We start from the raw sequence: 25,694 nt of genomic DNA, 5'->3' as shown, positions 1-25,694 counted from the left end.
TTCATTTGTGCCTATACAATGGTCTTGGGCCTGGTGGTAGCCTCCTTCGAGGCAGTGCCATATGCCCAGTTTTATTTAAGACCATTGCAATTCAACATAATGGAAATGTGAGACAGACAGGATTGGCCATTGGACTACTCCATGCATCTGACTTAAAGGAGAAGGCTTTCCCTTATGTGGTGGATTTCCAACCTGGTGTTAGAGCCATGGAACCCTTTCCCCCAAAGGCATGGAATGATCTCATGATAGATGCCAGCCTATCAGGGCGAGGAACAGTCCTAAGAAACCTAAATTTCTATTAATATCCTGGAACTCAAGGCAATTCCACTGTCCCTTCAATGCTTGACCTCTCAGCTGTGAGCTCACCTGGCCAGAATCCAGTTGGTCAATAACATGGTAATGGTCTACATTAAGCAGGCACAAGAAGTTGTGCCACTGAAGGAAAAGCAGACTAAACTGCAGATTACACCTAGTTCACTCTCTGCATCTCAGGCATGGAAATTGGCAGGAGATGTTTCTCAGCTGTCAACATCTGAATACGAGGGAATGAACTGTTGCAAGCCCTAGGCCCCAAGTGGGGGATGCTGGACATAGATCTACTGGCATCTAGATTCAACAGCAAATTAGACAGTTTGCGCTGGTGACTCCATGAGATCAGGTTAACCTGATCCACGCCTTTTCTCCTCTACCATTTTTCCTTTGTCAGCTCTTTAGGATTGAGATAGAAGCCATTGAGGTGATTCTCATTTTAATGAACTGCCCCAGGAGGACCTGGTATTTAGAAATACTCAGACTCCTGGGCAGACATTTCTATCCATCTATCTACCAATACACTTAGAAGGCATACTTTGCATGTTGTGAGGCTGGAAATTTCCACCATAGGAAGTACTCCATGGAACGCGTCCTGACCTTTCTTCAGTCTGGTCTGGATTGCCATCTGAACTTGAGTATCAAATCTCAACCCTGGCTGATCTGTTTCAGAGACCATTGTTCTGATATTCCTTGGTTAAGGTCTTTTGATGCACACATTTCTCCCCTTATACCTTACCCTGGTTCTTTCAGCCCTTAAGGAATAGACTGGCCATATTAGGGATATTCCCTTATCTGATCTCACCTGCTTCACTGGCCTTTCTCAATGCTATCTCAGCATGAAGGGTCTTTGAGTTAGTGGCCTTATCCTGTAAAAAGCCTTTCTTAGTGTTACACAGGAACAAGGCTGTCCTAAGGCCCTTTCTCCCTAAGGTGATTTCCTCCTTACACCTCAGCCAGGATATTGTCCTCCCATCCTTATTTTCTGCTTCAAAAACCCCAAGTAAATTTCTCTCCAATGTCTTGACATTGGTACGTGCAGCGAGAGTTTACTTTTTGACTACAGCAGGGGGCTCCTTGCTCCAACATTGCTAGGTGAATTGGACAAGTCATTATTTGAGCCTTTAGTCTTAGGATAGGGTTCCTCCCTTGTCACATTGTTAGTGCTTCTTGGGTTCAGATATGCAAGGCTGTCAAAGTTTTACTACATGGACGTTCAGGACTCCTCAAATAGAAATTTCAGGTGTAAACTGCCCTTTCCTCAGTTGGATTTCCCATGGTTATGACTAAGATTCTGTATGCTGTATTGTAAGAAAATAGGGTTTTTAAATGAGCAGTAAAATCTTTGGATTTGGATCTGGAAACAGTCCTCACTGACTTTTTATTTATATTTTATTTCCATTTTTTATTACAAGCACTGGTATTTGGGATTTATCATCTTAATATTGTGGATATTTATCACTTGTATTTAAGCAGATTAATATTTACTATAATTTTTCACTTTGATTTTATCATTGTATCTTAATACTTCATATAGTAATATAGATTATATTTATGGGAAGTTATTTGCACATGAAATAAGGATATTATTTGGTATATTTGCACATTGTGGATTTTGAAATAGATTGCGCAGCACTTTATTTAAATTTTAATTCAATTGTTTACACACTCACCTTAAGGGGAGTGATTGGTGCTAGCAGAATACCTTTAGTATACCCATAGGAGCTCGCAGATCCTTTGAATATAGACCAGTAAAATCTGTTTATGGAGTACAGTACAGGACATGGGTCACTCCCCTTTGTTCTTTATGATCTTTCGTAATTGCTTACTACAAAAACTGAGGCTTGCTAGGAGTGGGAGATACTTATATAGGGGGATGTCCGTGTAGCTTTCTTTTTTTACCAGTGCCCAATCACCTGAAATTATCTGCATCTAACCCATAGTTATGGCTAAGGTCCCATGCCCGGTACTGTATTAGAATAAATAGATTTTATTGGTAAATCAAAAATGCAATTTTATCACTTGGTGACCCTGCCAGTTTCAGACCTTTCTTAGCTACTCTTGTAATAGTGTGACAACATTAACCACAGGCCCCCTAATAGTGTGGTAGCATTGCCACCACATATCGGGAACTCCTGTATTGGGACTACAGCATAGTATGCCAGCACACATTGTGTCTGCAATGTCCCACTGGCAATCATTCATTCAATACTGTCTCTGCCCCCAGCACAGAAAAAAAGCAAAGGAGCCTGGGAACTGTAATCATGAAGTCAACAATGGCACAACTAGTACTCAAGACCCTCTGTGGCTTTTTCCTGCTTGCAGCCCAGAAGATAGCAACTCAGCAGTCATATGACTAATAACTAAAATGAGGAACGAAAGGATTTTATTCTGCTTTTACTTGCTGGATATTTACATGTGAAGCATTTTTAATTGCCTTCAATGCAAAGTCATTGGTGTAGGAGGACAGGATTAACAAATGCTTTAAAGATAACTATTTGACATTACTCTAAGGGCCGGTGTCAACAGGCTTTGTTAGCGTAAGAACTGCTTTTATACCCATACAATTCTATAGGAATAGAACAGCAGCACAAATGCACCTGTCATTGAATTCTGAATGACTTCATAAACATCTTAAATTGATCAAAAAAAAAAGCTGGGTTTGCATATTGACACAGCCAAAAGCTTGTCAATACCTGCTTTCATAGAGAGAATTATGCTCCATTCTCACTAGCGCGACTTGTCACGCGACTTGTCAGCCTGACAAGTTGCGGTCCCTCGCGGTTCATTGACTGCTACAGGACCCGTTCTAATAGGAGCGACACAAGTCGCTCCGACTTAAAAAAAGGGTCTTGTACTGCTTCGGGGCGACCTCGGAGCGACTTGCATAGACATTCATTATATGAAGTCCGTGCAAGTCGCGCCGAAGTCGCGGTGCACGGGACTTCACGAGTCGCCCCCGAAGTAGTACAGAGTCGTGCCGCGGTAGTGTGAATGCGGGCTTATAGTGGCTGTTATTGAAGACCTTCTATTACATGCACTGGTTGCATGGTCGTTGCTGGTTTCAGTATTTCCTAAATCACTGACCGGGAACATGCATGTAAAACATTTTTGGCGGGGAGAGTGATATCTAAGCAGTCTATAAAACACTTGGAAATGCTGTGCCCTGTTTCATAATAGTTAAGGTGAACTAAGCAAAATGTCATCACTTTGGACTGTTGAGCTTTTGTGTCTTCTCTTTTCAGAAGTGATGCTGTGAGACGGAGTTTCCCAGCAGCAGCTAAAAGGGTACGACTGAACAGGAAGTGAGCGAAACCCACACGGGAACTGAAACAGCAGCATGTGTCTCGCTGTAGGTTCACACAGCACATAAAGCTCTGTAAATGTAAAAAGCTCCCCATTGTAACTTGAAGTGGTATAAAGCCCAAAAGCAAACATTATTTTGTAGCTTACCAATTCTTAGATGTGATGGCTTCAATCATTTTATTTTTTTAGGCTTTCTTTCTTCTATTTTCATGTGGTGATCCAGTGAGTAAGTCTGTTGTTTTTCAAAAGAACTAGCTCTCCAGCAAAATGTATCAGTTACAAAGAGGGGACAAACCATTTAACAGGGACTGAGGTGCTTACAATGATCCGCTTTTACTGAATTATGTTAAACCTTTATCCCAAAAACAACTGTTTTCTGTAACTGCTAATAAAGTATTAGCTGGAGTTTGGCTTCAAATTGTTAGCATATTTAAATATGCTAGTACATTTAACACCCCCCCCCCCCCTCCCAGACTGACATTGCTGCTGCTGAAAGGTGACCCTGTGCTCATGCATCCAGAGTGGGGAAACTCTAATACATATGTTAGTGGCCAGATCACTAGGTGAAAACATATGGAACAAGCTTGACAAATGAAAATGAATGTAGTCACCACATGTAATGATTGCTAAGCTGCAATATATTCTATTTTCAATTTTGCTTTTAATGCAATGACAAAATAAGCAGACTGAAGTTTCAGGCATTATCATTTTCTCTTTAAAAAAATTCACCAACACCTATTTATTAGTCATTACAAGATTTTTTAATCAGGCTAGATAAGTGTCATTTTTTTTTCTTTTTAAATACTACATTACAATTATTTCCATATTTGTCAGTAATTATTGTTTTTTAAATATTTACATCAGCGGTGGGTAGCTGGTTAGATTTTTGGGGCCTCTTGTGATCAGAGGCATAAATGTCCCTGACACCTATGAATATTGGGGGTCCTGTATTTTACCATTAGTAAGGCTCAGTTCACACTTGTGTGGGTGGTTCCTGCTGTGGGTCTGCAACTGTTCCTGCAGCCACAGCCACCCACACACAAAAATGCAGTGGTTGCGTGGGGGTACCATTAATCCTAATGGCATCCCCACGCACTGGAAAATGCAGCGCAGTTTCCCCTCACTGGGAACCACATTGTGAGTTTTCCGTGCGTGCCGCATTTTCAAAAATGAAGCACGAATCTTTTCCCTGCATTTTCAGGAGCACAGCAGCCAATTAAAATAAATGGGCTGCTTTGCCCTGCACAAAACACGGCCTGAAGGGCCACACAACTGTGCACCTAGCTTAAGTGGATTTGGTTGTTCTTTATCCTCAGTGTTAGGTCTTCTGTAACGCTGACACTCAAGTGCAGATGGAATGGGGAACGAGAGAAGTGAAAGAAACAGGGAGTTTTCATGCAGTTTTTTCTTTCCAATGTGTGGGGGTTCCATTAAGAATTTAAAGTACACCTGCATGTTTGCAAAAGAGCAGCCCGTCTTGGCTGCAGATGCAGGAACACATGTGAATTATACCTTTCCCGCAACCGCAATAGAGTGAATCTAAAGCTGGATACACACTATCCAACTTTTTTGGTTAAATTTCCTTCAGATTTACCTTTTCTATGTAGTGCAAGGGCCTGCCAGATTGCATACAAATTGAAAGTGTTTAGGTTTGACCTCATATTATATGGTTTTGGTAAGTCTAAAGGAAAAAGTCTTCAGAAAATCTTATAGTGTGTATGGCCCATTAGACAGTGAAGCAGCACAGTCAAATAATACCACTGATTCCACCACACACATAACCAATAAACTGATACTTTGCAACACTTTCACAATACATTTTTTTTTCCCTGAAAAAAATGCATTAACCTAGAAAATGTATGTAAATAGATTTGATGACCCAAATTAAAAATCAAATATATAATTACTGTTTAAAAAACACTTATTGCAAAGTTGACCTTAGACACTTAAGCTGGTCATACACCGTTAGTTTTTTTTTTTTTAGTCTGCAAGTTCACAAAAAAAAAAAAAATATGTTTGGATGGTCGAATCTCTCCTGCTATTCTACTGAATACCCCAACAGCAGATGCATCTGATTGGATGCTGCCACTGTTTTTCAAGCCTATTGCTGGCAATGGCACCGTTCCAATCCGTGAAACACCAACTTTGCGGCGCTGCACCAATTTGCAAAATTAGTTCCTACACTACTTTTGCTGATTTCAGATGCGACTTCAATAGACATCTGTGCATAAACAGTACAGATGTCTTTTAAGTATCACCTAAAATTGTGCTGACCTCCTACTTTGAAATTGTGCTACTTCAAGTCAATTTCAAAGTAGCATCAATGTGAACCAGGGCTAATAAAGAGAAATAGATGCTCACATCTGTAAAATAACCAAGAACCAATTTAATATTATATATATATATATATATATATATATATACATATACATACACACACATACATACATACACACACACATCATTTTTGACTATTCTCAAAATTGATTTATTATTGTCTGTACTATTTTCTATTTGTTATTTTGCATTTATTTTTGTTATTTTATATTTGGTTAAGGCCCCGTTCACACTGGGGCGATCCGACTTCCCGGGGCAACCTCACAGGTCGCGGCGCGCTGCTCGCACCGCGACCTCGGAGCGGCTGGCACGGACTTCATAACATTGAAGTCAATGCAGGTCGCTCCAGGTCCCTTTTTCTAAGTCAGAGCGACTTGTGTCGCTCCTATTAGAACAGGTCCACAGCTTCTCTATGCCAGGCGACCTACGGCGACCTGTCAGGTGACCAGGTCGCCTGACAGGTCACCCCAGTGTGAACGGGGGCTTATCGTCTTTTTATTTTATTGTTGCCGATTGTCTTTAAGAACTCTCCAGGGACAAAAATCTTCTAAATAACCACTGCTTTTTTCACTCTAACCTTCTGGCTTCACTATATATATATATATATATATATATATATATATATATATATATATATATATATATATATATATATATATTAAGAATATAGTTTAGGCTAAGGGAAACTATCACTAAATATGGCCAGTTAAAACCAATGCAGTTTTTGTAGAAAATCTTGAGAAGGAGAATATTCTTATTGCCATTGAATATTCTCATAGGCATTGAATAAACAAGAAAACGTAACCTACTAGATTCTTTTTCATTTATTATGTTTACCTTGCCAAAATCTTTGACATCAAACAGGTCAAAAGCCTCAAAAAGATCTGCCCTACGCATCCCAAACTTTTCACAGCAGGTGGACAGAAATGTTCGGATATTCTTCAAACAAAGGAACTGCAAAGAGAAAGTCAATTTTAGCAACAGCCATTCACATATATTACATCAATTCACTTCTAGTTACATTAAAGAGGAAATATACCTTAAAAGGTTCGGTAGAAAAGACTTTTGTATAGTGGGGGAGTTTATCAAAACTGGAGTAGACAGAATCTGAAGCAGCTGTGCTTGGCAACCAGCTCCTATCTGCAGCTTGTTCAGTTAACCACTTAAGGAACAGGCCTATTTCTGACACTTGTTGTTTACAAGTTAAAACCATTTTTTTGGTAGAAAATTACTTAGAACCCTCAAACATTATATATATATATATATATATATATATATATATATATATATATATATATACTTTAGCAGAGACCCTATAGAATAAAATGGAGATTGTTGTGATATTTTTTATCACACCGTATTTGTGCAGCGGTCTTACAAACGCAGTCTTTTGGGAAAAAATACACTTTTTTGAATTTAAAAATTAGAAAACAGTAAAGTTAGCCCAATTTTTTCTATAATGTGAAAGATACTGTTACGCTGAGTAAATAAATACCCAACATGTCATGCTTTAAAATTGCGCACGCTCGTGGAATGGCGACAAACATTGATACTTAAAAATCCCCATGGGCGACATTTTAAAAATGTCTACAGTTTACTAGTATAGAGTTACAGAGGAGGCCTAGGGCTCAAATTATTGCTCTCGCTCTAATGATCGTGGCGATACCTCACATGTGTGGTTTGAATACCATTTACATATGTGGGTGCGACTTGCGTATGCGTTCGCTTCTGCGCACGAGCTAACGGGGACGAGGCGCTTTCATTTTTTTTTTCCTATTTATTTTATCTTTTATTTTTGCACTGTCTTTTTCAAAAAAAATGTTTGATCACTTTAATTTCTATTACAAGGAATGTAAACATCCCTTGTAATAGAAATAAGCATGACAGGACTGCTTTAATGCGAGATCTGGGGTCAAAAAGACCTTTAGATCTCGCATTGACACTAAAAAAGAAAAAAAAAGTCATTTTTTTCAAGATAAAAAAAAATGGGCTCTTTATATCCGTTCCGTTGCTAGAAAGCGACGTAGGATGTTGCTCCGGTCCTCCAAGGGCATAGAGTCAAGTGAGGGCCATCTTGCCCTCACTCGACTTCCTGCCTGAGAGGAGAGCAGACCGGATCGTTTTCCTGCTACCGACGGCTCCGGTAAGCAAAGAAAACGATCAGGAAGCGGCAGGGGGGGGGGGGGGGTGCACCTCTCCCACCCCCCATAAAGGTGATCCTGTGGCGAATCCACCACTGAGACCAACCTTATATTAAAGTGGACCACCTGCCGTTTAAAAAAGATATCGGGGGTTATGGCAGCTATCTGCTGCCGTAACCCCGGTACTTAACGTCAAAGTTCCGATGCAAATACACGGTGGGCAGTCCATAAGTGGTTAAAGGATAAGTAAGTTCCCCTTTGTAAAAAAATATTAAATGCACATCTTTTTAAGGTAAAACATGTGCATTTATTATTTTACATAGGACCTTGTAAAGCATTGCACCCGCAATTAGGGGCGGGAGCTGCTGCATCAGTAACATGAATATGGATATAACATACTATAGAGAGAGAACTTTTCCTTTAAGCTTTGAAAAGATGAGGAATGGTTGCCATAACAGCTGCTCCAGATTCTGGTTGCTCCAATTTTGCCAATTTCCGCTCATTGTGTATTTATGATAATATGATTAGAGGTACTTTTGCAATGTTTACTTTAACTTGTTCCCATCCGCGCTACAGCCTATATACGGCTGCAGCGTGGACTCACATTTTCGGGAGGCCATCTTTATACGGCCTCCCAGTAACACGCTTCCCACGCGCTCCCGCGAGCGCGCATCGGGGAAAATCTGTGTCGGCCGTGTCCCTTGGACACAGCCGATCACAGATCGTGGTGAATGGCCAATCACAGCGGCCATTCACCACGTGATCGGACCGTCCAATGAGAGATGATCTCATATGTAAACATATGAGATCATCTCTCATCGCCAGCGCTCCTTCCTCACACAGAGCCTGCAGTGTGAGGAAGGAGGAGAGCCGTCAGCCGCCGGGGACACACAGGAATGTAATCAGGGCACCAATCACCAGTGCCCTGATTACTAAAGGTAAAAAACATACACAAATTGCCCCCCATCAGTGCCCACAGTGCCCGCCATCAGTGCCCCCCATCAATGCCCACAATCAGTGCCCATAGTGCTGCCAGTCAGTGCCTGCTCATCTAGGCACTGATGAGCACTGACTGGCAGCACTATGGGCACTGAGTGTGGGCACTGATGGTGCTGCCCATCAGTGCTCATCAGTGCCGCCCATCAGTGCTCATCAGTGCCACCCGTCAGTGTCCATCAGTGCCATCCGCCAGTGCCCATCAGTGCCGCCTATCAGTGCACATCAGTGCCACCCGTCAGTGCCGCCTCTCAGTGCCCAGCAGTGCCACCTCTCAGTGCCACCTCATCAGTGCCCATAAGTGCCACCTCATCAGTGCCCATCAGTGCAGCCTATCAGTGCCCATCAGTGCCGCCTCATCAGCGCACAGTGAAGGAGAAAAATTTATTTTCAAAATTTACTCGCAGAAAATAAGAAAAACTTTTTTTTTTTCTAAATTTTCTGTCTTTTTTTCTTTTTTTTTGTAAAAAATAAAAAACCCAGAGATGATTAAATACCACCAAAAGAAAGCTCTATTTGTGTGAAAAAAATGATAAAAATTTCATATGGGTACAGTGTAGCATGACCGCGCAATTGTCATTCAAAGTGTGACAGCGCTGAAAGCTGAAAATTGGCCTAGATGGGAAGGGGGGTTTAAGTGCACAGTAGGCAAGTGGTTAAAATAAGTTTTTATGCGACTTCAAACTTTGGTCTGGTCTTAATTTGTACTACTTAATTAAATCTAACAATATGTAAATTGGCCACTAGAGGGAGCATAGATACAATTTGCAGTCACTCTGCCTCTTTTCTTCACAGCTGTTGAGATAAGATCAGCCACACATGGAGTGCATTGTTTTCAATTTTCAATTCAATTTATAAATATGCATTGTAAGAAGAAGCAGTAAGGGTCCTTTCACACGGGCTTTCGCCTGGCAGACTCCATTTTGCTCAGCAGGGATTGATCCGCCGATCCCTGCTGAGCAGGCCGATGATAGATCCATCTCCGCTCACTATGCAGAGACAGACCTGTCAGATACCCACTCTCCTTTATGGGGAGATCGGATGAAAACGGACCACCTGTCCATTTTCATCCGATCCGATCCGCCAGACGTATGGAAAGTAGGGTTTCCATCTGTCTGCATTGTTTTTTAATGCTGCTGCCTGCTTTTACTCCACCTGACTACCTGGAGCGCCGCCCAGGCTGTAGGCTTGGGATGAGGGAGGCTCTGGCTGACAGTGCTTTTGTCTGTCTGCTCCGCCTCCACACCTCCTATCTAGTCCAGACTGATACTCCAGAGACATATCTTGGCTTGTTCAGCCAGTTACAGAAGCTTCCAGGAGGACAGCGGCACCTATCCTGCCCACTGACACAAAAGATCGGCTCCTCCTCTCTTCGAGCTGCCATTTCCTGCCTTTGGCTGTCGCTTGGAGAAGGAGCTGCCTGAGCCTGAGTCTGAGTGCTGTTAGCTCAGCTGAGCCTGCCTGCCTGCCTGTCTGCTTGCCAGTACCACGTGGAAGGATCATCTCAATTTTCTCTGAAGTGCTGCTGTGCTGTGCTGTGCTGTGCTGGAGTTTGGACCTTAACCTTAACTCCAGGAGGACAGGTCACCAAAAACCACCAGGTGTGTCTCTCTGTGTGTGCTGTGTTCTAGATCTGAACTTCAACCATGGATCAAGTTCAGGGCTGCTAGAACAGTTGGAGTTCGGGTTTTTTTTCGTCTGCTCTTTTAAAACTCTTTCATAATATCTCTTCTTATCCTCCTCTTATTTCATGCTTGCAATGCATACCTCAGTCTCAACATTAGAGTGTAAAATAGGTGTAAGGTTGATGATCTCTTACAAAAGCCAATCCTGCCATTCTGAATATAAGCATAATGGGCAGGATGGATTTTTTGCTCTTGTGTTATCTATTTTATGACAAAGATTGGCTCTGAAATAAAGGAAGGAGACCTACAAATTAACAGGCCCTCTCCCCACATCTGTGTGCTATCTGCACATTCACATCACAGTGGGAACATTCTGAGATTTACCCTTAGCTGTATGGAGTGCTGTGCTACTACATTTGAATGCTTCCCTGAAGGTTATTAATCCCTATTTAAATGTATGCTGCTAGCCTGCTACATTGTAGTTCTGCTGAGGAAGTTTTTGAGTCTTCTATAATTGCTGTTGTGTTAGCCTGTTAGACCCTGACTGTTCACATGTAGCAATTTGGGATTGTGGGCAGAATATCCCTTTCATTCCGCCCGCCACCACGCCCAGATTCCAAACCAAATCGCACGGCAATGCTGGCAAAACGCAGCACGTGTGTTTGTGTTCTATTCATTTTTAGTGACACCAAAATGTTGTGTGGTTTTGCTGTGATTGTTGAGCGATTTATCACACAAGGATCCAAAACCACACCATGTTTTGGTACCACTAAAAAGGAATGGAACACAAACACATGTGATGTGTTTTGCCACCATTGCAGTGTGATTTGGAATTGCAGGCAGAATCACAGGGATACTGCCAGCCCGTGATCCCTAATCACTACATGTAAACAGGGCCTTAATGACATCGACTAAGGCTGGGCTGAGTCTTCCATTGCTGTTGTGATACTGTTGTGTTTCCCGGGTGTACCGCATTCAAAGTATTGTCAGGATTATTGGGGTGATTAAAAAAAAGAAAAAGGGTATTTTATAAAGCTATGTGTATTCAGCCCTATATAGAGATTTTGAACAGTACAGCAACCATTTTGTATAGGGGTGATGGAAAGTTCATATATGTTCTTTTGCAAAATGTCTCTTACAAGAGAGTCTAGAATTTCAATAGAAGATCTCTGTCTTTCTTGGTAATAAATAAGAGGTCTTTTTACATCTTATCAGATAAGGGTCATTTTAGCCAGACACCAACAGTCACTGATGGCCAGTCTCGCTTGTACTCTTATCTGTATTTAACAATGGACAATAGTTCAGTGTATTCTATTAGGTTCATTTAAACTATATTTTTAAAGATACCTTATATTGTGTGTAAGATGTATATCAACAATTAAGCCTTATTCTATTATTGATATAATGGAATATATAGTGCTAGATATATATATATATATATATATATATATATATATATATATTAGAATACTTTTCTTTTAAGTTTAAGGACTAATGTGTCTTAAAATAAATTACCTCATTTTAGAGAAGTTTGTGTTTAAGTTTTTATGATCGACATAAATACTATATCCCAGATGCAATGTCTGACAGTAATGACAGAATCCAAGTAATTAATGAATCTTCACTAGCCAGAGGTCAAATAGGTTATCTTTAATAGTGGTCTTATTGTATGTTTTATACTGAATCTAATAAGCAATACAATACTGCCCCCTTTGGAGATATTACTAAATGCAATCTCGGGGTAACTCAGTATTTTCCAATAAATATATATATATTGTATTAAAAATAATATCTTTATAAATGGTGTTACCAGATCCAATTCCTGCCAAGGTACATGATGGAGATATTGGATGGACAGGTTGGATATATATTATGAGAGTATGGACAGGTTTTATGTTGTTTTTTATGAATATTCTTAAATATAAAGACATCATCATTTAATTTTAATATCCAAAATATTGGGTCATTAATAGAGGTGTTGCCAATGACATCACCAGTAATGGATAAAGTAATCCCAACCAATGGGGATAATGTTCCTCCTTCTGGGTTTAACTTATGGTAATTTTACTGGTCCTTTGTTCAATACAATATAAAAAGGAGACCCCAGATGTAATAGGACACACATTACTGACAACATCCATTACACCTACAACACACACGCTACTCACATCCATCTATATACTCATCTATACATACTCCATCTTGCTCCATCATTTATCTGAAACTTTGAAGGAAGCTAAACGAGACTCCTCCCATTTTAGGAAGGCAGCCTTCTTAAGGACTCTGGTAACGATCATTTTAAGCTAGCAGCCATCTTAAGTGTAAATATACCTTGCTGTTTATTTGATTATTATTTAACAATTGTTTATTTCTTTCCTTATATGTTTTATATTGCATATTTAACCTCCCCCCATCCGCGCTACAGCCTATATACGGCTGCAGCGCGGACTTGAATTTTCGGGAGGCCGTTTTTAAATGGCCTCCCAGTAACACGCCCTTGGACACAGCCAGTCACAGATCGTGACGAATGGCCAATCACAGCGGCCATTCGTCGCGATCGAGGCATCCAATGAGAGATGATCTCATATGTAAACATATGAGATCATCTGTCATTGCCTCGGTAGTAACAGACTCCCCGCGCGCTCCCGCGAGCGCACACCGGGGATAATCTGTGTTGGCCGTGTCCCTTGGACACAGCCAATCACAGATCGTGGCGAATGGCCAATCACAGCGGCCATTCGTCACTCGATCGAGGCATCCAATGAGGGATGATCTCAAATGTAAACATATGAGATCATCTCTCATTGCCAGCTCTCCCTCCTCACACACAGACTGCAGTGTGAGGAGAGGAGAGATCGTGAGTGTAAAACAGTGCCCACCAGTGATCACCAGTGCCCACCAGTGTGCCCGTCAGTGTGCCCAGTGATCATCAGTGTGCCCAGTGATCATCAGTGTGCCCAGTGCCCACCAGTGTGCCCAGTGCATATCAGTGTGCCCAGTGCATATCAGTGTGCCCAGTGCCCACCAGTGCCCACCAGTGTGCTCATCAGTGCCCGCCCAGTGCTCATCAGTGCCCGCCCAGTGCTCATCAGTGCCCGCCCAGTGCTCAGTGTGCCCACAGCGCTCATCAGTGTGCTCATCAGTGCTCATCAGTGTGCCCACAGAGCCCATCAGTGTGCCCATCACAGTGCCCATCAGTGAGCCAGTCTCACCGTGCCCATCAGTGTCACCAACGATGGCAAAAAAATGTTCTCAGCCGAGGAGGCCTTCAATATCATCAGTGGGGACATGGACAGGGAACTTTCTGCTTTGGAATCTTCTTCGGAGTCAGAGTCTGACTCCGAAGTAAATTATGAGCCGGTCATTAGCAGCGAGACGCTGACCGACTCGGATGAGGAAGAATACTGCCCGCCTGCCAAATGAAGGAGTTCTGGTGAGGAGGAGGCAGTGCCATCCACCAGCTCCGCAGTGCCATCCACCAGCTCCGCAGTGCCATCCACCAGCACCGCAGTGCCTCGGCGAGAAAGGCCAAGCTCAAGTGGGGTGTTTGGGACCTCATTTACCCTCTCCTTGAAAAAGGCTACCACCTGTACGTAGATAATTTCTACACCAGTTTGCCCTTGTTCCGAAACCTTCACAGAAAGAAGACTCCTGCATGTGGCACGGTCCGAAAAAAACGGAAAGGCTTTCCTCAAAGGCTAGTAAACACCAAGCTGAGAAGAGGGGAGACGGCGAGTCTGAGAAATTAGGAAGTTCTGGCTGTGAAGTGGAGGGACAGAAGAGACGTGTACATGTTGTCTTCGATCCACAATGACAACTATGTGGAATCTCGAAGAAGGAATGGCCCAATCCGAAAGCCAACATGTGTACATAAGTACAACTTATTCATGGGGGGAGTGGATTTAAACGACCAAATGATGGAACCCTATCCACCCACAAGACATACATACCATTGGTACAAAAAAGTAGCAATTTATATTTTTCATTTGGCCACATACAATTCCTATATATTATACCGCAAGTCCACCGAAAGCCCCCAACCCTTCCTTTATTACCTGGAGGAAATCTTCACAACCCTCATATTTCCAAACGGCCCACCAGAAAACATTCAATCTGACGTAATAAGCAGACTGTCTGAACGCCATTTTCCCAGTAAAATCCCTCCCACACAAAGAGACCAAAAACCGCAGAAAAAATGTAGGGTGTGTACAAAGGCAGGAATTCGAAAAGACACCCGCTATTATTGTCCCCAGTGTCCTTCCCAACCAGGCCTCTGTGTAGACGACTGTTTCCGCCGTTACCATACTTGTCTAAATTATTAGTATGGTAAACGTAGTCCTCCGCCTTCACCCCTTATGCCACTGTATGCTCCTGAAATGACCCTGGCCTGTTATTCAACGACGTCTTTGCCTGCTGATTTTGTACCTATGTCTGCCTGCTCCGGAACTGACCCTGGCCTGTTTTTTGACCATGCTTCTGCCTGCTGATTCTGTTCATACCTCTGCCTGATCTGGAACTGACCCTGGACTGTTATTTGACCACGCCTTTGCCTGCTGATTTTGTACCTACCTCTGCCTTCTCTGGAACTGACCCTGGACTGTTTGACCACGATTTTTGCCTGCCTCTTGAAGTAGTGGGATTTATACCACAGGGGTCTCGCATATGTGAGGGGACCAGAATTGTTTTTCTGGATGAAGAAAACAATTTTTTTTTGTTTTTCTTCTTCTCAGATTAGGGTCTGGATCCCGGAGGCTTCAAAGCGATTTGGGTGGGAGAAGCCTCTACCCCTGTCCCCATACTATCCCGACAGAGGCCCTACTTCTGCCTGCAGGACTACCATCATGCCTCTGCCGGCTGCATGCACTGACACTGGACTGGTATCCTTGCCTGGAGAATTGCATGCACTGTTGCTGACCAGGTCCCTGCCTGCTGCCTGGACTCAACTCTTGTGGACAACTGCGCTTCTAAAACTACAGGTAAGCTTTTGTTTACCCTTTGCTCAGCAGAATGTATTTTGGGGTGTAATTCATGGTATGTGCATGCTATGTGTCTTTGCATGTTGGGCCTCTGTATGTGACCTGACTGCGTAAAACTCTCACACATGTGGTATCGCCATACTCAGGAGGAGTAGCAGAATGTATTTTGGGGTGTCATTTTTGCTATGTACATGCTATGTGTTGGAAATATCTTATAAATGGACATCTTTGTGTAAAAAAAAAATGCGTTTTTCATTTTTTTTCCACATTTTTCAAAAGACTCATTATGCCTCAGATTATACGTTGGGGTGTTTGCTTTCCAAAATGGGGTCATTTAGTGGGCTTTTTCATTGTGCTGGTGCTCCAGGGCCTTCAAAAGTGTAATAGGTGGTTGAGAAATGAAAAGTGTATTTTATGCTCCGAGAACGCCTGGAGATGCTACTTCAATGTTGGACCTCTGTATGTGGCCTGGCTGCACATGCCTCTTATTAAATACCTTGGAATGTCTACTTTCCAAAAAGGGGTAATTTGGGGGTCATTTGTACTTTCCTGGCTTGTTAGGGTCTCAAGAAATGAGATAGGCTGTCAGTACATTAGGCGTGATCAATTTTCAATGATTAGCACCATAACTTGTAGACTCTCTAACTTTCACGCAGACCAAATAATATACACTTATTTGGGTTATTTTTACCAAAGATATGTAGAAGTATACATTTTGGCCAAAATTTATGAAGAAAAATTACTAATTTGCAAAATTTTATAACAGAAACTAAAAAAAAAAACGTTTTTTTTTTAAATTTGCGGTCTTTTTTCATTTATAGCGCACAAAATAAAAAGCCCAGTGGTGAATAAATACCATCAAATGAAGGCTCTATTTCTATGAAAAAAAGGACGAAAAATTTATATGGGTTGAGTGTTGCATGACCGCGCAATTGTCATTCAAAGTGTGAGAGCACTGAAAGCTAAAAATTGGTCTGGATGGGAAGGGGGTTTAAGTGCACAGTAGGCAAGTGGTTAATGGTAATAAGATTACAATCCCAGCCGTATAAACCATAATAGATTTTTCTCTAAAAAGCTGATTTTTGTTTTTATACATTTTTATTAATATCAGATTTAGCGCATATTAGCGTATTAGTCTACCGTTTTGCTTAGCCTATTCTCGCTCCATCTGCAGTGGAGTGACTGCCGGCTGCGCAATTCGCAGACAATTGTTGTCTGTTTATATAGAATACTTACCTATGGTTTATGCTGTACCTGGGGAAAAGGTAATCTTGCTTTCTTTTTACTTTCATTATTGAGCTAAATATCACATTGCATTTATCATTTAAGTTTGTATTTTATGTAAAGTTATCTTTTTGTCTCATTTCAAGTCTACTCATTTATTGTGAATACATGTCTTGTGAATAAATATTCTTATATATTCCATACTGTAGACTGATTTCACTAAGATTGGTATATACTGTTAAAAAGAAATTAATCGATTAAAAAGAATTCGTTACATATTGAATTGTGGAAATAAGCTGAGATTCTCCTACCTCACAAATATTTGCTTATTTACATAAATAGAGACACTGTTATATTCAGAGCAGTATAAATATTCTGACAGTATCTTCTCTTTTTCTGTATGTATGGACTCTGCGGTGTCTGCAAAGTACCACTTCTCTTGTCCTGTATGCCTGTTTAACAAAAAATCAGTGTGTGCTTTGCTGCTTCCTTCCACAAGATAGTGCCTTTTGCATGTGCCCAGTAAAGATCCTAAATTGCTACATGTGAAAAGTTAGGGCCTAACAGGCTAACACAACAGCAATTATGGAGCCCCAGGCCTCAATGTATTTTATAGGTACAAGGAAGCCCAGGTTTGGTTTAACCATGTCTCTTAGACCCTCCCACTCTAATGTTTTGTCACACCCACTTTTTGCACGCCGCAAGTCACTTCCTCCCTGTCATGTCAGATATGTTCTGTATGTATGAACAATGCACAGTGCCGCTTCTCTTGTCTGGTATGCCAAGGTAAGAAAAAAAATCAGTGCTTCCTTCCACAAGATGGTGCCATGTGCACCTGCCCAGTAAGATTGGCTATTACAGTGCACCACCGTGTGGGCAGTCCAATGGCTGAGAGCACTGTCCACTGTGTTCTGGTGAGGGGGGGAACCCAATAGCACAGCTGGAGAGATCGCTGAACTAACACAGCGAGTTTTAGTACAGTGATCTGTCAGTTTTTTTTCGTTCAGCCAGTACCCAGCTTTAGGCTGGACAATAGCCAACCAAACTGGGCAATGTTCATAAGAACTGGAAGAAGGCAAAACTGAAATCAGGCTCAATTTTCAAGAGGATCTGAGAAAATAGAATTAAGAATGTGATTGCTTTCTATGAACAACACATAGTTTTTCCTTTTTCCAGCTTTTTTTAATTTGGTGCAATTTGTTTTATTTAACCACAGCTCCACTGTAACAGATAAATTATTACTTCTAATTAGTCTAACTGATTTGAAAAAAAAAAAGTCAGCTTACTTATTCAGGTCAATCTATTTTTCTGTGCTCTGAAGTGCACAATCCCTGTGCTCCACAATTTCATCTACTTGCCAGAATCAATGAGCAAGTAAACTCAAACTCATAACTTGTACCTATAGGTAAGCCTATAATAAGGCTTACCTATAGGTACTGTAAATATCTCCCAAACGTGCATTGTTTAGGAGATATTTACATTACATGACGCCGATGACGCCATTGGTGCATGCGAAATGAACGGCCACCCGCGCCATTCCTTCAGATACCTGTGCTGGGAATGACTGCTCCCCCATGCATGCGCAGGGGTGACGTCATCGTGGCTCTGGCCTGTCACATAGCCAGAGACAGCGGACCCAGAAGGAATACAGGTGATAGTCATCGCTGGAGGGCTTTGTTTTTAGGCAAGTTTCACATAATGTGCTAGTATGCGATGCATACTAGCACATTATGCCTTTACCTTGCAGGTCCAAAAAAAAAACAACAGCGGTATACAACAGCTTTAAGAGCAAACCATTATGGGACAAAGTTGTGCTAAAATGTAATTTTATTCTTTTAGTATTGTTGATATTACAAGGTGTTTTAAGAACAAAATTAAGAGCAACAATGGACCCCCCGCAACAAAATACCTCCCCAGTAGCAACAACAGATCTCCAAGCAGCCAGGATCAATAGACCTTCTGGCAGCCAGGAACAATAGACCTCTCCCTCAACAGCAGATTCATCTCAGCAACAATTGCCCCCTCCCCAGCAACACAAAACCCCCTCCCCAACCAGCAACAATAGATCTACCCAGCAACAATAGAACCCCCATGCAAAAATAGATCCCCTCCAGCGACAATAGATACCCCAGCAGCAAGCATCAATTGACCCTCCAGCACTCCTTGCCATTACATACATTCATTGCTGGAGGTGCAGGAACTGTGTTCCTCCATATTCCCACTGAAAAAAGCCCTGGTGAGATTTAATACGTGAATATAATTCGCTTCCATCTTGTCGATAAGGCCTCGTTAACACGGGTATACATAAAGTGGTTCTAAAGCCTAAAGATTTTTTTTTTTTTAAACCTTAATGCATTATCTGCAATAAGGTAAAAAACCTTCAGTAGGCAGCTCCTCCTTCCAGCCTCCCCTTATACTTACCTGAGCCTGATCTCGATCCAGTGATATGCACAAGAGTAGAGGCTCTCTCGGCTCTCTCATTGGCTCAGACACAGCAGCCATTGGCTCCCACTGCTATCAATCACAGCCAGTGAGGAAGGAACAGGGGCAAGGCCAAGCCACACTCTGTATGTCCTATGACCGCACAGAGCAGGGTTCAGGAGTAAGCACACACGAGTACCCCCATACCAAGCGGCTTGCTATGGGGGCAGTCAGCGAGGGGGAGTAACCAGGTGGGCTGGTGGGGGACCGTGGATGAGGAGGAGGATTCACAGGTGTCTTGTGCATCCCGTCCTATTAGCCCTGGTTCACATTAGTGCGATCAAGGAGATCGCATGTAATTCAGATCGCACTGCTCCAAAATTACATGCAATCTCATGTCTAGTGCAAATTTCAGCCATACACTTTGTATGGCTGAATTTGCACTGCATCTGCACTAAACACGCACATTACCCTTTTTTTTATCCGCAGCAGAATCGGATCGCATAGTGGTTCACACTAGTGCAATCCGATTCTGTGCGAACTTGCAGATCGCACTGCGATATACGATCACAACTGGGGGTGTCGGTAACTTTTAATTGACACCCCCTGCATATCGCATATAGCAGTGTTAACTGCCAGGGTTGCGGATGCGATGCGGGATCACGCTGCATATTCACAGCATTCCCGCATCGCCCTAATGTGAACCGGGGCTTAATGTCAATTAAAGTGATTGTAAAGTCTTGTTTTTGTTTTTTAAATAACAAACATGTTATACTTACCTGCTCTGATGCAGTGTATTTGCACAGAGCAGCCTTGATCCTCCTCTGCACGTGTTCCTCTTTGCAGCTCCTGGCCCCTCCCTCCTGTCTAGTGCCCCCACAGCAAGCAGCTTGCTATGGGGGCACCCGAGCCAAGCTGCAGCTCTGTCTGTCCATTCAGACATGGAGCTGCCATTTGGCCCTGCCCCCTCTTTCTTCATTGGCTGACTGACTTTGATAATAGCAGCGGGAGCCAATGGTACCGCTGCCGTCGATCCTCCTCTGCTCGTGTTCCACTTTGCAGCTCCTGGCCCCTTCCTCCTGTCTAGTGCCCCCACAGCAAACAGCTTGTTATGGGGGCACCCGAGCTGAGCAGCAGCTCTGTCTGTCCATTCAGACACGGAGCTGCCATTTGGCCCTGCCCCCTCTTTCTTGATTGGCTGACTGACTTGGCGAGAGCCAATGGCGTCACTGCCGTCTCTCTGCCAATCAGGACGGAGAGTCCCAGATGGCCGAGGGACTCATGGACATCGCTGGACAGAGATTGGGCTCAGGTAAGTATTAGTGGGTTCTGGGGAGGCTGCTACTTCCAGAAGGCTTTTTATCATAATGCATAGAATGTATTAAGATAACCTTCTGCCTTTACAACTCCTTTAAGGCTCAGAGTTGCAGAGACACCGCCACTACTCCCAATATGACACACACTGTTAGCACACGGTTTGTGGTCAGGGCAGATAAAATGTGAAAACAATATACATTTTGCATGTGATCTGCTTGCAGGTATAGCACTTTGCAGTTTGAAATTTACACATCTTATACATTCTTTTTCAATTTCTTTTTATGTGATTTTATACTTCTTTATGCAGCTAATATCACACATCAATCTGTGAACTCTGATAGATGGCCACAATCTTTCATTATCACCCTTCACATGAATACTGAATATTCAAAAGCAGGTTTTTATATTACATGCTTATGTTTCTCAGTTCTCATGGTGTGTGCCCGAGTTAAATAATGAAAAATATAAATATAAAAGTGCTTGCCTAAAATATAAACATGTGCCAATGCTATAATAAGCAACAAAGACTAGATAATGAATAAATACAAAAAAGTGCAAAAAAATTCATTCAATATTCCACAAAAAGTGCATCTGTGCTACAAAAGTCCATAAAGGTGCATTAAAAAGAATAAATATAATATGGTGCCAAAATTTTCAATATTCCACGATTAGAAGTGCTTCAAAAAGTGCGTAAATGTGCCAAAGAAGGTGCCAAGGTGCTTAAAGACTCATCAGCCGATGCAGGGTGCTCAACTCCCCTTTTGTGTCCCCACCCCCGGAAGTATTGGACCCCATGGCTGTTTCAGTCTGGGGTCAAAACAGCTTCAGAAGTAATAGATGTATGTCACTAATCCTCCTTGCAGGTATAGCACTCCGTTCCCCACCAGTAGTATGATCTTTTAGAGGCTCAAAAACACAAATAGAAGGCTACCATCGTGAAATATGTAAATACTTTATTGTTGCGCGAAAGGTAGGAAAAACGTACAAGATCAAAGACACAGTCTGGCTGTAAGAGGTACAGTTCTTCCGGGAAACGCCGTACAGGCATGTGTTCTGCGGAGGACAGGAAGTGACGTCAATGGTTTCAGCATAACCGGAAATACGTCAACGCATTTCGCCCCACCTTCCAGAGCGTCATCAAAGGACAAGTTAAATAATGAATAGTTTTCTCTCTAGCTAATTGCAAGGTAGATTTCAGTCTAACAGGAAAATTGGGAAGGACGTATAGAACCAAGAGCTTTGTAAGCCCCATAGATATAATGATTTATGGCTACCAAGAGCATTGTGAGTGTCTTATATTAGAGATTGCAGAGGCAAAATATTTATTTTATATGTGTACTAACTCTCCAAGTAAATTAAGCTTTAATGGGATGATATTTGCAATATTAGGTTTTCTGGGACTTTGGGCCCCTTGAAGAAAATGGTGACGGCAAGTCTTTTCTTTTTGGGGTCAACCTAGATTTGGCTAACATAAATAGTCATGCTTGCTATTAATGCTAAAGTCTAGGAAGATATTTAAGTAGCTGAATTTGAGTTAGTATTAAGCTTCTGAAGTCCTTATATAGCAAAGCAGAAGTGTGGGCAGAAAAAGTAGAACAAAGAGCCAATCAGTTAATGTGTTGACAAGAAGCATGCTGATAGGAAGACAAAGCAGAGTGACACATTTTTGAGCTCATCACTGCATTTCTTCTCCCTCACCGTCCATATACAGGGTGGGGAGGATTCAGGATGACAAGTTTTCTACAATAGGAATTGAGTTTAGTTGTAATATCAACACCACATCTCAAAAAAACAATATTGAACATTTTTTTTTAGAAAAGAGACAACGGAATTTTAACCACCTTCCGACCAGATGGCTCTGTCCCGTGAAAGGATGTACCTGTACGTCGCTTTGCGGGACTGCTAGTGTGGGGCGCGCACACGCACAGATTGGCCACAGGGGGTGCCAATCCGCGGGTCCATGGGCCGCGATTGCAGCCGGGCACCCGTAATCACTCCCTGTGGAGACAGAACAACGGTTTGCCGTTGTAAACATGGCAGATCGCTGTTCTGTCAGTGATGAACACAGGGGTCCTGTGTTCCTTATATTTAGGAACGCAGGTCTCTGTGTTCATGCAGCACACGCATCTCCAACAGTTAGAAAGCACCCCCTAGGCTCACACTTAACCCTTTGATCAGCCCTGGTGTTAACCCCTTCCTTGCCAGTGTCATTATTACAGTAACAGTGCATATTTTTAGCACTGATTACTGTATTAATGTCACTGGTCCCCCCCCCCAGAAGTGTAAAAAATTTCAGTTAGGTGTCCGATCTGTCCGCCGCAATGCTGCCGTCCCACTAAAAATCGCAGATCGCCACCATTACTACTAAAAAAAAAATTAAAATAAATAAAAATTACATAAATCTTTCCTCTAGTTTGTAGACGTGATCATTTTTGCGCAAACCAATCAATATACACCTATTGGGATTTTTTTTACCAAACATATGCAGCAGAATACAAATTGGCCTAAAATGATGAAAAAAATAGATTTTTTTTTTCATTGAGAATGTTATATATAACAGAAAGTAAAAAAATATTATTATTTTTTTTTTTTCCAGAATTGTCACTTTTTTTGTTTATAGCGCAAAAAAATAAAAATCGCAGGTGATCAAATGGCACGAAAAGAAAGCTTTATTTGTGAGAAAAAAGGATATCAATTTTATTTGGGTACAGTGTTGCACGACCACACAATTGTCAGTTAAAAAAACGCAGTGCCAAATCTGAAAAAATGGCCTGGTAATTAAGGGTGTACATCCTTACGGTCCAGAAGTGGTTAAGAAGCATTGAGACCTTCATTGAGAATGATTTACCAAAACATTTTTATATTTAAAATGTTGTTTTATTATAAATTCATTAAATGATTTATACAGGGTGTTCATCCCCTAAAAGACATACAAAATGTTAAGCACATCCTATTTATGAATGCAACCCCAGAATAGAGGTCCTCCCCTAAACACTGACATATACAAGATTTGATTATGATACGTTTCGCTTTTGGCTTCCTGGGGTGCAGTTAAGGATGATTACTAGAGAAGAGAAAAAAAGATACATATATAATAGTACAAAATCAAATATACAGTATATAATACATATAGTACAGAGAGCTGCGATGCTACTTGAGGAAACTTACAAAAGATTTTCAGGACATTAGACTATGTCCAGTCCTGAAGAGTCAGATTAGTGAATATTAGTAATCTCTCCCATCATGGCCACAAATGGAAATGGTACAAGATGGAAACCAGTGTGAAGATTTGTTGCTGGGCAGGTGGTAGCCCCCCAAGGGGGGTCCAAACGGTCACCCTCAGGAGGAAAACAGCATCACGCTCCGCCATATCTTAACCCTAAATGCAGTGATAGAAGTGGTCTAAGTATTAGAAAAAGGCACAGGGGGACACCTCTTGTTTAAATAGGTATGTGGAGCCAAAGAGCATCACCTAAATGATGCTCTTTAGCTTGGCTCACTTGACTATATCCTTCATTTGCACCATAGTATATATAGGGTGTGTATAGATCTTGTAGCTTTCCTCCACTTACCTATTTAAACAAGAGGTGTCCCCCTGTGCCTTTTTCTAACACTTTCTCCACTTCTATCACTACAGTTAGGATTTGGATGTGTCGGTGTCTGATGCTGATTCCTCCTGACGGTAACAGTTGGGACCCCCTTGAGGTGTGTGGTGGGGGGGGGGGGGGGGCTACCACCTGCCCGGTAATGAACCTTTACACTGGTTTCTATCTTGTACTAATTCCATTTGTGACCATGCTGGGAGAGATTGCTAATATTCACTAATCTGACTCTTCAGGACTGGACATAGTCTAATGTCCTGGATATCTCTAGTAAGTTTCCTCAAGCTGTATCGCAGCTCTGTGTAATATATGGATTATATACTTTATATTTGATTTCATATTATACACTGTATGTATAATTGTTTTTCCTCTTCTCTAGTAATCATCCTTAACTGCACCCCTTGAACCCCTGAGGAAGCCAAACGTGAAACCCGTTGGGATGAGGCACCCCTCCCCCTTCTTTCTGCGATATTAGGGATAGCAGAAGATAATCATATCTTGTATATTTCTAGGTTTAGTGGAGGACCTCTATTCAGGGGTTGTATTCATAAAGAGGATGTGCTTAACTTTTTGTATGTATTTTAGAGGATTAATTACCCCGTATTAATCATTTTAATGAATTTATAATAAAACATTTTTTTTATATAAAATTATTTAGTGGATTATTCTGGATGAAGGTCTCAACACCTCCTAAAATCCCGTTGTCTCTTTTTCGAATGTTTTTTCAATAATAGGGTTCAGGATGACATTGGCTCAGAGTAATTGGTTAAATGATGATGACCATCAGACTGAGGACATCTAGTGGCAGAAAAATGTACTATGGGGAAAATGAAGATGGATATTGCAGCAAAAGCTGGTATTGTGATTTTTGTCTTTTAACAAGCTATTCATTTTTATCGTATTTTTGTCTTGAGTTCTGCTTTAAATTTGTTGTAATGTCAAAGGTTTTTTTTATCTTAATGCATTCTATGCATTAGGATAAAAAACCTTCTGTGTGCAGCATCCACCCTCCAACAACCCCTAGTACTTAACTGAGCCCCATCTTCCTCCAGCAATGTCCAGAAGTTCCTCGGCCGTCCCGGACTCTCCTCCTGATTGGCTGAGACACAGCAGTGGCGCCATTGGCTCCCGCTGCTGTCAAAGTTAGTTAGCCAATCAGGAGAGGCAGGGCAGAAACAGGGCTCCGTGTCTGCATAGACACAGGGAGCTGTGACTTGGCTCAGGCGCTCCCATAGCAAGCTGCGTGCTTTGGGGGCACTCGACAGGACGAGGGGGCCAGGAGAGCCAAGGAGGATCTGGGCTGCCCTGTGCAAAACCAACTGCACAGAGGAGGTAAGTATAACATGATTGTTTTATTTTAGGAGAAAAAAAAAATGAGACTATACAATCACTTTAAGCTACTACTATTTATCTTTTTTTTTTTTTTTTTTAATGAGGTAA

At 41.9% G+C, this 25,694-nt stretch overlaps 1 protein-coding gene across 1 annotated transcript in view; it reads right to left on the bottom strand.

Annotated features, from left to right (window-relative positions):
* Positions 1-25,694, bottom strand: part of VAV1 (vav guanine nucleotide exchange factor 1) — a 169,256-nt gene that overhangs the window by 73,804 nt on the left and 69,758 nt on the right. Inside the window, exon 2 of the mRNA XM_082247737.1 lies at positions 6,790-6,906. Within this exon, the coding sequence (XP_082103863.1) occupies positions 6,790-6,906 (117 nt within the window). The remainder of the gene's footprint in view (positions 1-6,789; positions 6,907-25,694) is intronic.

Source organism: Pelophylax lessonae (assembly GCF_965119305.1).
Source record: "Pelophylax lessonae genome assembly, chromosome: 2".
Lineage (NCBI taxonomy): Eukaryota > Metazoa > Chordata > Amphibia > Anura > Ranidae > Pelophylax > Pelophylax lessonae.
The sequence above is the reverse complement of the archived record's forward strand: the minus strand, read 5'-3'. Positions and strand labels throughout refer to the sequence as shown.